At 44.4% G+C, this 15,940-nt stretch overlaps 1 protein-coding gene across 4 annotated transcripts in view; it reads left to right on the forward strand.

Annotated features, from left to right (window-relative positions):
* Positions 1 to 15,940, forward strand: part of PALM2AKAP2 (PALM2 and AKAP2 fusion) — a 274,650-nt gene that overhangs the window by 250,324 nt on the left and 8,386 nt on the right. For all 4 annotated transcript variants that reach the window (XM_055790889.1, XM_055790890.1, XM_055790891.1 and 1 more), the window contains 2 exons: positions 145 to 2,536; positions 10,755 to 10,933. In XM_055790889.1, coding sequence (XP_055646864.1) covers positions 145 to 2,536; positions 10,755 to 10,933 — 2,571 coding nt within the window. The remainder of the gene's footprint in view (positions 1 to 144; positions 2,537 to 10,754; positions 10,934 to 15,940) is intronic.

The following is a 15,940-nucleotide window of genomic DNA, read 5'->3' on the forward strand; positions in this document are numbered from 1 at the left end:
CTTTCCTTCCTACACTCTGAGGGGCTGCTTTAATCTCACATTTAGGCAGTGCTTGGATTTGCTTTCCAGATGGTGTTTACTTTGCAAAAAATAAAACATTGCTTTTTAGGACTTCATCATAGTTTTTTTTCTCTTTTATTTTAGAAATCTTCCAGAATCCCTGAGGATGACATCAGGTTGAGAAAAAACAGAGACCAAAACTGTGCCAATTTCCTGGAGCCAGCTAGTGTGCTTGCTACAAAGGAAGAGAAAATGGAAATTGAAGTTCCAGTTTCTGAACATAAAAGTATCACCACAGTGGCTTCACCACATCCCATAGACAGTCCAACCCACTTCTTTTCCCCTGCTGCCAGCCACAATGGACTTAAGGACAGGCACGAATCTCTGGATAGTGAAGTTGCTAAAGAGATCAGATACCTAGATGAAGTGCTGGAAGCAAATTGCTGTGATTCTGCTGCAGATAATACCTTTAATGGGACATCCTCCCCTGAACCAAGTGCAGTCTCCATTATGGATGGCTCGGGGGCATCTGATAATGTCAGTAATGATTCAGTACTCAGTGAAAGAGAAGAAATTGTAGCCAACAGGCAGGCACCCTTGGTAGTTGAACCACGTGAAGCTAGTGCAAAGGATGAGAACCTGAAATCTAATGGCCATTCCTTGGGTGCAGTGAAAGAAGACACCAGGGACAGTCTGAAGGTGCCAGGAAGTCCCACATCTTCAAACAGTTCTAGAAGGTCCTCTAAAGATGGAGAAACAACTCTTACAACCCTTAAAAAAGAGGCTAAGTTTGAACTACGAGCCTTCCATGAAGATAAAAAGCCCTCAAAGCTTTTTGAAGATGAAGAAGAAAAGGAAAAATACAGGGTACGTAAAGTGAGACCATCAGAGGAGATGATGGAACTTGAAAAGGAAAGAAGGGAACTCATTAAAAGCCAGGCTGTCAAGAAAAACCCTAACATTGCCGCCAAATGGTGGAACCCTCCCCAGGAGAAGTCCCTGGAGGATCAGCTAGATGAAGAGCATCTAGAGTCCCACAAGAAGTACAAGGAGCGCAAGGAGAGACAGCAGCAGCAAGGTGCAATACCAACATCCCCCAAACAGGTCAGCTGCTCCTTTGTACCACCAGAGCCAGTCAATATCAAGAAAGAGGATATTGTCACAGAGCAAATTGACTTCTCAGCTGCCAGAAAGCAGTTCCAGCTGATGGAGCATTCAGGTCTGTCTCAGGGTCAGGCCCCACCAAGGCGGTCAGGAACACCCAAAATGTTCTCCATCAAACCCTTCTACAAAAGCCTCAATTCTCCACAAGTAGACAAGCAGCTGTCCTCTGTGACAAGACCCATTTCAGTGTGTGGGCAAACGGGACAGCTTGAAGGTAATGATGCCACTGTTGTCAAAGCACAGAAGGTCTCTGGTAGCATAGAAGATGATACAAATGTTCAGACTACCACTGCTGACCCAGTAAGAGAGTCACCATGCAGTGATAGCCCCAGAGCTGGACAGGCCTCAAAACTGTGGGCAGAGGATGGAGAATTCATGAGTGCAAGAGCAGTCTTCACAGTGGTGAAGGATGATGGACAGGGCATGCTAGACCAGTTCCCAAAGTCAGGCAGCGCCTCTTCCCCTCCAGAGGAGCTTGACTCTGGTTTGGATGACTTGTCTGTCAGGTCTCAGGATACCACTGTCTTGGAGACCCTTTCCAATGACTTCAGCATGGATAACATCAGTGACAGTGGTGCCTCCAATGAGACCATGAGCGCCCTGCAGGAAAGCTCACTGGCTGATTTCTCCCTGCCACAGACCCCGCAGGCTGACACCCCAGCAGAGTGCAGGGAAGAAAATATCTCCAAGTCGTTCAGTGACCCGGGCTGTGACTTGCCCTCCTCTGCCTTGGCAGATTCCATGCTGATTGATGACCAGCTGGAGTACCATGCTGGCCTGCTGGTTCAAAATGCCATCCAACAAGCCATAGCTGAGCAGGTGGATAAAGCAAATTGCAAGGAGGAAGAAATCCGAGCAGAGAAGGAGATCTCAGTCAAAGAGCAGCCAGTCACCACCAGGCCAGCTCCAGCCTCCAAGGAGCAGCAGAACCCAATGTTTGAGCCACCCCAGGTGTCTTCACCTGTTCAAGAAAAAAGGGACAGCATACCAAAGACTTCAAAAGAGGAAGACTCAGGACTCAGGGAAGGGAAGAGTTTGCAGCAGTCACCTGTGTACTCAGCCAGCCAGCCATTCTTTGTGGAGGAACACAAGCACGAAGTCAGCTACTTCAGCAAGTATTCAGAGGCAGCTGAGCTGAGGAGCACTGCCTCCATCCTAGCCATGCAGGAGCCTGAAGTGACTGTGGGCCCTTTCAAGTTACGGTCAAGGAAGCAGCGGACTTTGTCGATGATAGAAGAAGAGATCAGAGCTGCCCAGGAACGAGAAGAGGAGCTGAAAAGGCAGAGGCAAGGTCTGCAGATGGCACCAAGCCCTGTTACGAAGAGTGCACCACCCATGCCCACCAGAACTGTGTCTTATAAAACTGCACCAGGTAAGAGCCCAGAGTGTCAGAGGGGAGGTGAAGTGTGACTGAAGGGTCAGGTCAGATTCAGTTTTATTTCATCGTGACTGACTATGTCGTTCTGCAGGGAGCAGGAGCATTGTCATGACTTTGTGTGCCTGGAAAAGGCAGGCAGAAGGAGGGCATGGGATGACCTAACTTTCTGTCTGTGAGCACACCTGTGGATGTGGGGTTTTTTTCTCCAAATGTAGGGTAGACCTAACTTGCATACCCCACTCATGATCATTAGGAATCCCTGTGCTCTATTCATCCGTTGCCACATTGTATCATGACATATCTACTGCAGCATTGCTCAGATCACCCACTGAAATTTAGGATCACCGTAAGGCAGGACAGCAGTGTTCTTTGCAGCTGCAAGACTATTTGAAAGACAGATATACAAAGCCTTTTTTAACAGGCTTTCTGTTCTCTTGCATGTCATTGAGGAAGTGCAAAGGTAATGGAGATTTACAGACTTTGGAGGTTTGCATCAGATTTCTTTTTGTGTATATTATGCTTTCTGTTTTCAGGTATTTCTTGGTCGTCTTAATGAACTTTGGTGAAAAGATCTCCAGAGCTGTGATTTGGCATGTATTTCAGCTGGTGTCATTCATTGCTGAATTAAACAGGTGTCACAAACAAAATGCTTAATAGATTCGGTAGAAGTCCTCTGACTGATCAGCTTTAGGGTCCTTGTGGTGGCATTCACGGCAGTTACAGCTTATCTGTCTCCTTCCCTTTGCAAAAAATAAATCAATTAATGCCTTCTTAATATAACACACACAAAAAAAATTAAAACAAAAATTAGAAACACATGCCAGGCTTATTTCTGTGTAATGTTTTTTATGAGTATAGACCTACACATGCTTTGCAAGTACTTGGAAGGTTTTGTTAATAGTGATCATTGTGAAGAAGTATTAGTTTTGCCCAGAATACTTAAATTCTGTCCTTATTTCCACTGATGTAAATCTGGGCTAGAGGTGCTTCCAATAATTGTGCAGGGTGATCCTTTTCTTTTGAAAGTCATGGCAAACTTGGATAGGGTCTGCATTTAGTCCATTACCAGGTCTGATTGTGAACTTGGAGAGTTATACAGCATTTAAATACTTGGGTTTGTTTCTTCTGCAAAGAGAATGATTTTAACCTGTGTTTCTTGCCAAAAAATGTAACAGGTGTTGATAATTTCTTTGAAGTGCTATTGTTATTATATCTATATCTATTTATCCTATAGAACAGCATTTTTGATAGGGAGTCTCCATGAACTGAGGTGTTCTAAGCAACATCTGACAAGATGTCACAGTCATGGCACCACAGACCTCAGCTAGGAAGACTCGTCTAAAGGTGTGCTAATCACCACTTTCAAAAATGGCAACATCTGTAGCTGCTCGAAATAAGGCTGGTAGTGGTTGCTTTTTACTCACAAGTGATGTTGGAAGGGCTGCTGACACTAACGCTTGTTTTAATGGAGCATCTGGGAAAACAGTGTACTTCTGCTTGTTCTTATTTCTCTACACGACAAGGCATTTACTTTGTGTCTGATGTTAAAATGTTTGTTGTAAATTACACTCCAGTGAGAATGATAAACTTACATTTGTAATGAATCATTCCAGACAGTTTCCTTTAAATGTCCAACTGCTGTACGTTAAAGAAAGAAAATTGGGATCTATTAACCAATGACTCAAGCTACTGCAGTTTGCAGCTGGTGACAAGGCAAAGAATTAATTTCTAGGAAAAGATGAATATGTGGCAATGTGTAAGGATGCCATTGATCAAAAAAACCACAAAGAGCATTGCCAAAGTCAGTCTTGAATCTTTTACTTCCAGTGTTTTTGAAACAGCGGATGTACTCAGCAGAGCTCTCAGCTAGCGGAAATGAGCTTGGCACCCTTAGCATTGCAGGGTGCATACCCTCACCTCATCTCATCCTTGCTGTCCCTTTATCCATCTGTGTGACAGTTAAAGCTTGCAGACAACTCTAAAAACAGGGAGAAGGGATACTATGCAATCTCTTGGCAGATTGCAGCAACTGTCCTTTTATTGTAATATTTACAGCATCTTTTCAATATTTACAAAAACAGGGGCAAAAGGTGATTCAGCAGAGGCAATAAAATCTGGCTGCAAAGCTTCACAGCAGCCAGTTACAAACGTGATATACAGAGCAGAAAAGAAAATCTATTTGTGGTAGGTACAGTAAGGAAAATGCTGTAGAACATGTCTGATACTGTAACCTGAATATCTATTTTCACATAGAAAAATAATAGTAAAAATCGTAACTACTGATGACAATGTTGAAAAGAAGAAACAGAGGTACTTCTGTCACCGAATTGCCTTCCCAAAGAAAGAATTGGCACTCTTAACATCAGGATACCTCAGCAGAAAGGTATTAGTGGGTCAAGTCTAAATTTGAAAAATCTGTTGCTAAACCTTAAGTGAAGAAGTGTAAACTCACTGTAACTCTTTTTGAGGAGGTACAGTAATTAAAAAACAATGATCTACCTGTCAGGTTGCTTTTTGGTGGTGGACTGGGCAGAGTAGCTTTACTAGGGCTCCTGGTGGTCCCTGGTTATTTATTATTCCTGCCCTACTTCACTGTGGATAATAAACACAAACCACAGAAAATTACTGCAGTGAACTGAACTGCTAATATGAATGAAGTTTGGAAGATTAACACAATTCATGTGGGTGTACGTGTGAAATAACTTCAAACTGCTTTAGATAGCAAACAGGCTGTTTTTACCCGACTGACACACAACTTTAATACAACTGACAGTAATGCTGAATTTGGTGTCTGCCAGCCACCCAACACAAGCCAACATGGATCCTAGTAATAAACTTGCATATGCTAAAAAGTATTTTTTAAAGCTGTTTGGGATGCTTCGAAGCAGCTTTTTAACCCATCTCAGATCACTGGAGCAAGACATAGAGTAATTTCAGTGGAATGACAACTATGTGTTGCGTGCATGCTAGACAAGACCTTCTCCAGAGTACTTCTGGAAAGCTGAAGGGAAGAACCTATGCCAGCTCCTTTCCCAAAAAATTGAGCTTCCTGCATGAGGAAACCCAAGAAAGACTAAAAAAATGCTTGAACGTGGCTAAATGGAGTCATGGTGGATCCCAAAATATTTGTGGAGCCGTATTTAAATTCAAGCATTTCCTGTGTTGTTTTGCTGCAGTACCTGGTGCACTTGGCAAGGTGCTGAGCAGCTGCAGAGCAAGCCAGTGGTTTTCTCCAGTCTGCAGGGAGTACACCATCCCTCCTAAGCAGAGCAGCTGGGCTATTAGATAGTTTATTTGAACAGGGTGGTGAGTGTGACATGACAGAGGATGCCATGTATGCTTGGTGGTGTAGTTCCCATGTTCCTTTTATTAGCAGTACTTAGACTACAAAGAACTTTTGTCTAACTTCCTGTAGTGTCTGGCTCGAGTAATCCTGTTCTTCAGAGGAGGTGTGAAAATCATTACATGAGAGGTCTTGATTCTGTGAAGGCTTTCCTGTTGCAGGGAGAGAAACCCTCTGTAAAAAATTGTTGTCTCATGATGAGGCATGGGGAAATCCTTAACATAAGAAGCCATACCTGGGAGAAGCTTTCCTGCAGCTGCCACATCTGCCTTTTTGGTGTTTGTTACCAAAGCGTTGCCAGGTGAGGCAGAAGGCACATTGCACTCCCAGCATTCTGCAGGGTACTCAGACCCATCTGCACATGCATCTGGGAGAGCTGCCCACCAAGCAGTTATCTTCTGTTGTACTCAGTTGATGAACTAGATGAGAGAATTTCAGTGGATGGCAAAAGCCCAGCAGGGGAGTTGCAGTTTAGAGATGTAAGTGATCAGGTACCTTTAAATTTCAGTTAAACATTGCCTGCAAATAGTAAGGAACACGTGTGTGCTTTCTCCTCGCTTTCTTCTCCTTGCTTTCTTTTCCTGAGTGACAGCTGTGGAGCTTAAGCCTGTCAGAGGAGCCCCTTCAGCCTGAAAACCATCTTCCACTTACTTTTTTCACTAGTAAATACCTACACTAAGGAAATTTCTCAGATTCAACCGCAGCCTGAAGATATGGTGTACTGTATGGTGGGAGAAGAAGCAGAAACTTTGTTGCAAAGTATTTTTCATATTTGTAGCCATCACAAAATTTCTAACACCGTGTATACATGTAAAGAATAAGGATCAGGTCTAATACATATACATGAACCTCTTTTTAAAATGAGAATTTTGAGAAAAGCTGGAGCAGAAATGAAGGCTTTGAGTTTATGGAAAATACTGTTTCCTTAACCCCTTCATAAGCAATGGTATGAAAAAAGCAAAGTTCATCATTCTGTTCAAGGATTCCTCTGGTGTGCTCATCACTCATCCCCAAACACCTCCAAGAGTGCCTTCACAGCATACTAACCCTGTTCATGTGTCATTTGCTCTCTTATTCCCTCTCTAGTGAAGAATGTGTATGAAGTGAGAGGGTCTTCAAGAGGTGGGTTTTTTTTTTTAATGTTTTCTTGTTTGTGTGTTTGCATATTCATGTTGATCACCTGGTGTTAAAGAAGACCAAAGAAGCCCACCTTTCACCTGGAGTGGTAATGAGGCTCCATATTACCAGAGTGACATTTTTTGGCATACTTGAGCTATCCCCTGAATCCAGCACAGACTAGTCTCCCAAAACAATTTTTCTTGCTGAACTATCTTATTTTGAAATTTTTTCTCTGCAGTGCAGGTGTATTAAAAAAATGCCAACAGCATCTGTCAAACAGTTGCTCTTCCTTGCATGAAGCCCCACTCTTCACATCTCCTTTGTGCCTTAGTTAACACTATGTGATGGCCATTGGTACCTACTGGTTACTTAGTGGTGACTCAGGCCCTTGTCCCAGGGCCTCCCCTTGGTCACTCCTCTTGATATTGTGGCAAATCAGCTGACCATCCATCCTCAGCTTGCAGCAAGTGCTTGGACACCCAACAAAGTCCACAGGGTGGTTAAGTCACCATCACAACCCCTCTTGCTCCCCAGAGCTGTACAGAGGTTTTGATTAATTTGTCCCCAGCTCTTACATGTCTTTGATTTTTCAGAGACATGTCAGGCAACGTCTTGCAGCCCTCAGACCAGGACATTGCAGCAGCTGCCCTTTCCCTGAGCTTTACCTTACCCTCCCCAGGGCTGAGAAAGAGCTTTCTCTATAGAAGCAGGACCTGCCTGCCCCAAATAGCATGAAAGGCAGTTAATTAAGAGAACCCAAATTGCAGGAGTGCCCTACTAGATCCCTGAAGCCAGAGAGTAGCAGAAGCCATCACCAGAACTGAAGAAACAGAACATTATTTGGAGGCCCTTTGAAGGAGGAGAAAAATGTAAATGTGTAGATGAAGATTTGGGGTGCTATAGCCTGTACTCAGTATCCTGCAATATCTCTAAATGTGACCTCAGGGGACTGCCTTCCTCTGGAGGGGAAGGCACTGATGATAACTATTGTTAACTTGTAAGTGTGACCATCAGGCTGCAGGTTTTGCTGATATCCCACAGTGTGGCCCTATTTCTGTTTGAATCAGAACACAATTCCTTTATTACTCAGCTAGGATTTGGGCAAGGACCACCAGCGGTGTCTGTGTGCATCAGGTGTGGGTATGGGACCATGGAAATACAAAGTGCCTGTGATCATCATGTCTTATGGTACTTTTAATGCTGAATGACCCTTCTGCCTGAGTACCTGCCTGAGAACAGCACCTTATCTGGATGAAAATCTGCCAGAAGACAATTAACCCAGCAACATTTCTAACACAGTCCAAACTGGCAGAACAGGTCTGAGCTGGACTGGAGCTCTGCATCGGGCTCACAGAGGGGTTTTTTGTCGTGATTGAGAGCCCTGCAGCCCCATCTTCTAACTACAACTTCACTGATGGTTGTGCTGGTTGCTTGACTTTCTGTCACTGTTGGCACTGGTAGGATCTCTCTCTTCCACCTGCCTACCTGTTCTCACAAAATTTTTAGGAACTTGAAAGAGACACTTCTCTATGAGAAGTGGTTGATGCTGTGAATTCCCGAGTTTTTAGTGGAATTCAAGCACTTACACAGAGAAAATTGTTGTATAAGTGTAATTTCTTGTGGATACAAACCAACAAACCACTGTTCTGCTGTGAGCAAATCTCCTTAACTACCTTGGCTTCTCTATTTATGAAAAGGGAACTGTGACACTCTTCACAGTGACACTGCCTGCCGTGCACAGAACAAGTTGTGTGTTGCTGCAGGTCACTGCTACAATACGGAAACCGATGTGCCTTGCACCCAGGGAGGACAGATCTGCGTGGAGGTATCCTTTTTCTAAAATGCAGATCCCAAAAGCCTATAGTTTACATTGTTTTCCAGGGGAAGCAGAGTACAAAGGGCTCTTTTCAGGCAAGAAGTTTGTCCACAGGTCTGAGCATCCTGTGATGCTTCTGCATCCCCAGGGGAAAGCAAAAGCTGGGCAGACATCTGAGAAGCCTGATTCTTCCTGCATTACTTACATACACCCAAGATAGTTACTTACTAGTGTAAGAATGAAGTAATGCAGCAAGATATCTGACCCTTAATCAGACCTTTTATTTTCAGCAGACTTTTTTACCCACTGTACCTAATGGGCAAGGTGACAGTTGTTCTTACTCTCTCCTGCTGAGCAGTCCAAGCCGTCACACATGGGTGCAGCTGGGCAGTTCAGGACCTGCTGTTGTTCTCTGCTTTGGCAGCATGTCTCCTGATGGTCTGCGGAGCTGGTGCTGGTGCAACCCAGAGAAGAGCCTGGGCCCATGGAAAGTCCCTCTCCGGTCTCTGGTGGGGTGATTTAAGGGGGATGAATTCCTGGCCTGATCCCTGCACCGGGCAGCTTAAGCCAAGCCTGTAACAAGAAACTAGTGATGCTGGGTTTTTCCATACTGGACAGAAATGAAACAAGCCTGGCAAGGGGATTTCTTGTAAAAGACCTCTGCAGTGCTGGCTCAGGTTTCACTTCTTCCTTCAGGAATCAATCTTGCTGCTTCTTACAGGAGGTTTCAAGGCTGCTCCCTAGTGGCTACCACTGTCACGATGCTTTTTGAAGGAGCAGCAAGGGTTTTCATCTCAGCAACAGGTAGTTCCATGAAAATCTCCACGATCCTCCGTATTACTTCACTTATTTGTAAGGGGTTTGGGGTGGGGTTTTTTTCTCCTTTTTTTCTTTCCCATCGATTGAACCATCTTATTTCAAAGAGCTGATGTGCTATGGAAAAGGGAACTTGATTTTGATTGAGTAGTGCTTTCTCCTGTTGTAGCTGAGGACCCACACACACCTTACTCCCATGCCACCGTTGTGCTCATTCTTCCCACCAAGACAAGGTGGGAGGCTCACCTGGATCCATGCCTGGTAGTGAGAAACACAAGCCGTCCTCCCTGGAGAAGTGTGTGTTGTCACACAGCTCAGTGCAGTGGTCTTGCTGTGCCTTGCCTTCTACTCACCTCTTCAGCTGAGGTCACTCTGCCTGAAACAGCCTTCCCTGGGTGAAATGGGCATAATCAGGGAGCAGCCTGACTTCTCCCTGACTTTCCTCCCACCAGGAGACTTGAAGGGTCCTGTCCAAACAAGGGGTGTGTGGAACAGAGACCCCACCCTGCTCTGTCACAGGTGTCCCTCCAGGAGCACCCTCTGTGACTTGCAGGAAACAGCTGCAGGGAAGAGTGGTACCAGCAACAAACCCCAAGCCTCTCATGCTTACACGGCAGATAAAAAGCACTGGAAGAAGAGAAGAAGCCAGCAACACTTAACAAGATGCCTTCTGTGGATGTCGAGCATGTGGTCCCTGACATATAGTGGTAGCATCCTGTGCACTGTACTGTCTGATACAGAAAAAAGATATCATGCAGTTTTCCAGAATCTTACAAACATTTCCAGAACACTGGAATGTGTCCTGTAGAAGGGAATGAGGGTAATTCAGCCAGATACTACTGTAAAAAAGAGTGGTGGGTTCAATTTGTCTTGTATCATTTGATAACTCTTTTAGGTTTTGTAAAAAGATATTGTGATGTTTTGGTGTAGTGGGTTTCAGGAAGAGGGAGAGTGTTTTACAAGCCCGTGGCCATCCTGATTTACCAGATCATAGATTTCATTCCAAATTGTTTCTTCATTCAAACCTCACTGAAAATGCTTCTCTAGCTGCCATCTTTTGGAAACAACTCATGAGTGCTTCAGCTTAGAAAAGGTCATTCTTTTTCATGTCATTGCAGGAAAGATAGAGAAGATCAAGCCTCCTCCATCCCCCACCACAGAAGGCCCCGTCTCACAGTCTGACCCACCACCTGAAGAGCCTACGGGAGCCCAGCGACCTAAGAATCTGATGCAGACACTCATGGAGGATTATGAAACACACAAAACAAAGAGACGAGAAAGGATGGATGACAGCAGTGTAAGTGCACTTTTCCTTTTCACTTTTTGCTCCGCAAGAGAGACCGTGACCAGCATCCAGATAACAAAAATATTTACTTCCCAAGAATCTACTCAGATCATTTTGCAAGTGTGTAAGGATTTTAACACATTGTAAGGGCCAGTATGTTTGAAATGGAAGAATGAGGGCCAGCGGAGAGGAAGAGAGAGTGTCACCGCAAATATCAAAGGCAACTCAAATTAAATTTCATTTTAATTAATTAAGCTAGTTAATACAAGGGCGGTGGGTGGCTGCCCTGCAGTTGGCGGACTCTGTTAACTCAAACGTTACCAAGACCCTCCAGTGGGCTATTTCAGTGGCTTTTTGAACTTTGTGGATCAAGCATGTATTCACATCTGTGTTTGTAGATCCCCAAAGTCCTGTCCTAGTGTGCTCAGGATTCAGTGTAAGTAACTTCCCCTGAAACCACTCCTTGCAGAACTGGATTTGGAACATCTCAGAAATTAACTTGGATCTGTCAATGGGCAGCATGCTCTTTCCCGATGGATTTGTTATCTGTCTTTCACACAAACAGAAAATCAGCCAGAATTTCAGTTTGTGAAATGAGTACCTGCATTTCAGTCATTACTATAGTGGAGTTTAATCCACTTAAGGTGTTCTTTATTGGAGGCACTAATAAGAAGAGATATGAATTCATAGCTGGAAGCATCAAAATTCAGTGCAACTGTTTTACAACCTGTTTCCCAACAAAGCATGAGGTATTTCTTATTCAGACTAATTATTACTGTAGGCAGTGAGTGCAGAAGGTAGTGAGATATAAGTGTGATATAAAACTTCTTAAATAGACACTGTTTGCTGAAGCACCCTCGGTTCTCCAGGCATTTCGCAGAGATGTCAGAGTGATGACCCCAGCACCAAGGAGTTCATGCTCCAAACAAATATTCATAAAAGTTACAGTTTTATTAGGTGTATGGGAGTAAGTGAAGGTTTGTAATGTGAATATTGCCCTAGTCTGGCAGCTTTTAATCATTACTGGTAAATATTGCACAATAGCCAAAGATAACTTAATATCAGAAGGAATGCAATGTGGAGGGGTCCTGTTGTATTTCTGCTGGTTAACTAAAACATAGTAGGAGACCTGACTCAAAATGTAAATAGACTAATTTCCATTGCACACCAGAAACTTTCTGGTACCCTTTTTCTACTGAAGCTGTCGAAAACCAAGAACTCATTGTCTGTCAGATTCCTGCTGCCATGCAGGAGGCCAGCTCATGCTTGGCAGCATGCCTTCCTCTGGAAGCGGCATCCTGGGGCCATGTCTTGGGAAGGAGACATGTCCTTGGGAACCATGTCTCTGGTTTCCCCTCCCTCCCCCAAAAGCACCCAGTGAAATGGGGTGGCTCCACCTGCTCCAGTGAGTATTGTCTTTTGGCATCTCCCCAAAGGAGAGACATGTCACACCTTCATGCCTTTTGCAGAAGGCAGGAGGAACTTCAAAAAAAGACGGTTATAAAACTCCTGCTGTGCAAACCAGAACTGGTCCTCTGGAGTCCCACAGCAAGCATCTGTCAGTCCGATGGCTTGAAACCTTGGCACAGTGGTGAAGCTGCTCTGCTAAAGAGATTACACTGAGCTGGTCCTCAGCCTGCGCTTTTCCGCCACCCCTGTGAAGAGTGAAGGTGACTTGCCCAGGCCATGAAGCAGTGGCTTGTGGCTGAAATCTTCTCCCACAGCTGTGAGGGTCATGTGCTGTTTGTCATACAAGTTGTAGCAGGCAAAAGACATCTAAGATGTCATTAGACGTAACTCCCTCTGCTTAGTTACCCAAGTGCAACTCCCCAGGTACTTGCAGAGCTGCGCATGTGTCCCCTAGAAAGCAGGCTGGCCACAGTTACATACTGTCTTCTGCAGTTTGAAGGCAGCCTTGATGTCCTGACTGGAACCCCGGTCTGGGCAACATCTCACTGAAGAGGTGTGCTCTGCATGCCAGCTCAGCTGTCTGCTGCTGCGAAAGCTGCCCTGTCTCTGACTGCCCGAAAATGCCCTCCCAGAGGATTAGTGCTCGTTAGACAACTTGCGGAAAGAATCCTTTTCTGGGACAAATTGTCAAGGCTCCAGTGAATTTATAGAGCCCCAGCACACACCAAAATCCCATTGCTTTTTGTTGTCATTCTCTTCTCATGTAAGCCCATTGCATACAGCCAAACAAGATTTACATTCTTGATGCTGCCTACCCAAAATCCTATTAGAGGGCAGTGTCCTGCAGAGCCCAGGGAGAGCTTCCTCAGACCAGCAGGAGTGTTTTGTTTCTCTTCCCTGCCTTTTTCTGCTCTCCTTTTGTAAACGGCTCCCACCATTGGCAGGGGAAAGATAATTCAAATAACAAATTCTGCACTCATACCACTGTTGGTTTGAGCTAATATTTTATGTGCCAGGCTAAGCAATAATTATTTAAACAACAAATAGCTTTCATTTGTCAGCAGAGGACATTTGACCATGTGCTCAGGAAAAAGATTTCTGTAAATAATGAAACAAAAGACCACATCACTGGCTTGTTTTTAAAAATACATTAAATGTAGCAGGGGAGGAGCATAAATGACAACCAGACAGGCAGCTGCCACTTGGAGCATGAAGTTCTGAGAGCTGAACATATCTCAGCATTGCTCTTTGTGAGTGAGGGGAACCAGAGACTTCCTTGGGTACTGGGAGCAGCCAGGGTGCTGTGGCAGCCAAGGCTGAACAGAGCCAGCACTGCTGGCGAGACAGAAGGCAGCAGCCACGGTCTCCTGAATGGGATGGTGGAGAGGTTTGATGTGCATGGAAACTCCCCCTCACATGCTGAGCACACCAGCAGTACTGACGTATAGAGCTTCAGTTTCTCCCTACATATGACATACTAAAAGACAGGAGGGTGGTTTCAGCAGGACATCTACACTGTCTCTCCTTCAAACATTACCTCCTTCTGTTTTATGTCTGGCTTCAGTGGCTACAGCGCAGACACTCTGGCCAGGGCTTGCAGGCTTTGCCTTTCAGAACCAGAGGGCAAATCAAGTGCATCTGCTTTTGGAAGAACTTCACTGCTCAGGCAAGGGGGCAGTTTCTTCCAAAGAGCATGTATTACAGTAGAGATTTCAACAGGTGAGAAAAAGAGAAAAAGCAGCAGCAAGAAAATGAGTCAAGCACGTATAGTAAACAAGACTGAGACTGGCCAAGCAACACCATTAAAAAACCACCTAACTGACTTTTTTTTTTTTGTTGTTTCCTTACGACACCAAGTTGCTTGACTTCTTATACTCTGGGATGTGCCAGTTCTTGCAGTTTATTTTGGTTTTGTTTCCTAGTTACAACATGCTTATTCAATGCACTAATGCTGGTCTTTTCCCTTTCTACCAGTACACCTGTAAATTACTGTCTAGCAAGGTTACTTCTGAGGTACTTTTTAACTGCTTATTTATTTTTGCTTCTTGCATGGTGATTCCAATTGCATGTCACTGCAATTTGCGTTTTCATACTGTGTGCCAGTGCTGTTTCATATCAAAACTGGGATGCAAATGTGTGTGTGTGATATTCCCTTGTATCTCTCATCAACAATATTTGTGTGGCTCGTTTTCTAACATTTGGATTCTACTTACAAGTTCTGGCATAGGAGGGGCTGTAATTAAAGGGATGGAAGCTGTTGCCCAGGTCTGGAGCATTCCTGAGGCATGAAATGAGAACTTCTCCTTAATCCCTATTACTGTTCAGCTGGCAAAGCTAAGCATGGGATCCAAGCACCCTCACATGCTGAGCGAAACTGATGTGGCTTTCTTTTGTCTCTGATTACAATGTATTTAGCACTATCAAAATGCCTAGTATTTTGTAAAGAATCTGCACACCAACCTTTCGTCTGTGGAAGAAGAGAGTCAGATCCAAGCCCGTGGCCTCCGTCTTGTGAATTTTGGTAACCTGTCCTTGTCCCTGTCTTCTGTTGTGATGTGATGACTGATCACAGTCCCACAGCATAGCATCAGTGTTGGTCTCAGAGTAGAAGAAACCCAGACCTACTAAAGAATGGGCATATACAGTGGCATTTGGTATTTTAGCAAGGCAATAACTTGCACAGTCCTTATTCCCTACAAAGCCGTACTCTGCCAAAGGCAACAATTTTAAGAGCAGAGAGTTGATACCAGCTATACTTCTGCAATGTTTGTTAGAAACAGGATGCAGACATTTCAGTTGCCTGTAATTTTCTGTGCAGAAATGAGTGTAAATCTGGACATCTCTAAGAGACACAAACAGATTGTGGTAATGACTGACACTCTTGTCCAGCGTCAGCATCTTTTTTTATAAACATGAACCTTCCACTATTGCCCTGTTCCATGACATATTTGACCACATCAGCTACCTCAAGGCAAGTATATAAATATTTTCTGTCCTGGAAAGTAAAGTTTATTCCATTTCCGATTCATTAAATAATTTAGTGTGGGTTTTATCTCACTGATACAAGCCAGTGATTGATCTTTGTATAAAGAGTTAAGCAGCATAAAAGCAGTGTGCTCTCAGAGATGTGGGTTTAAATACAGATTAGACCTCTTCTCCCTCATAATATCTTCACAGTATTCTGAGTTATGATTTATGGACGGTAAGTAGCAATCAGAGCGTTTGATGTTGTGTGAGAGGCAGAAGCTCAGGTGTAGATGTTACATGCCCAGCCCTTGGCCTTCTGCTGGGAAGGGTTGCGTGTTCACTCCGTGAAATAATAATGACGCAATGAGCTGGGAATGAATGTGCATGGATGGGAAAAGGGGTAGAGATGAAAAAGACTGTAGGACACAGCGATTCTGTATGCAGGTGAAAGTATGCCATCTGGCTAATCCCAGTGTTAAGCCTCAGACTGAAGAAACCATTTGGTCCTCACTGGAAATCAGGAGCTGAAGCCAGGCAGTGGTTTTGGAAGGAACAGCAAAACTCCAGTCATGATGCCCCCCAGCTCTCTACTGACCCCCCAGCTGAGCTGTGTCTCCTGTTCACCAGAGCCTTCCATAACCC

This window comes from Falco peregrinus, chromosome Z (genome assembly GCF_023634155.1).
Source record: "Falco peregrinus isolate bFalPer1 chromosome Z, bFalPer1.pri, whole genome shotgun sequence".
Taxonomy (NCBI): domain Eukaryota; kingdom Metazoa; phylum Chordata; class Aves; order Falconiformes; family Falconidae; genus Falco; species Falco peregrinus.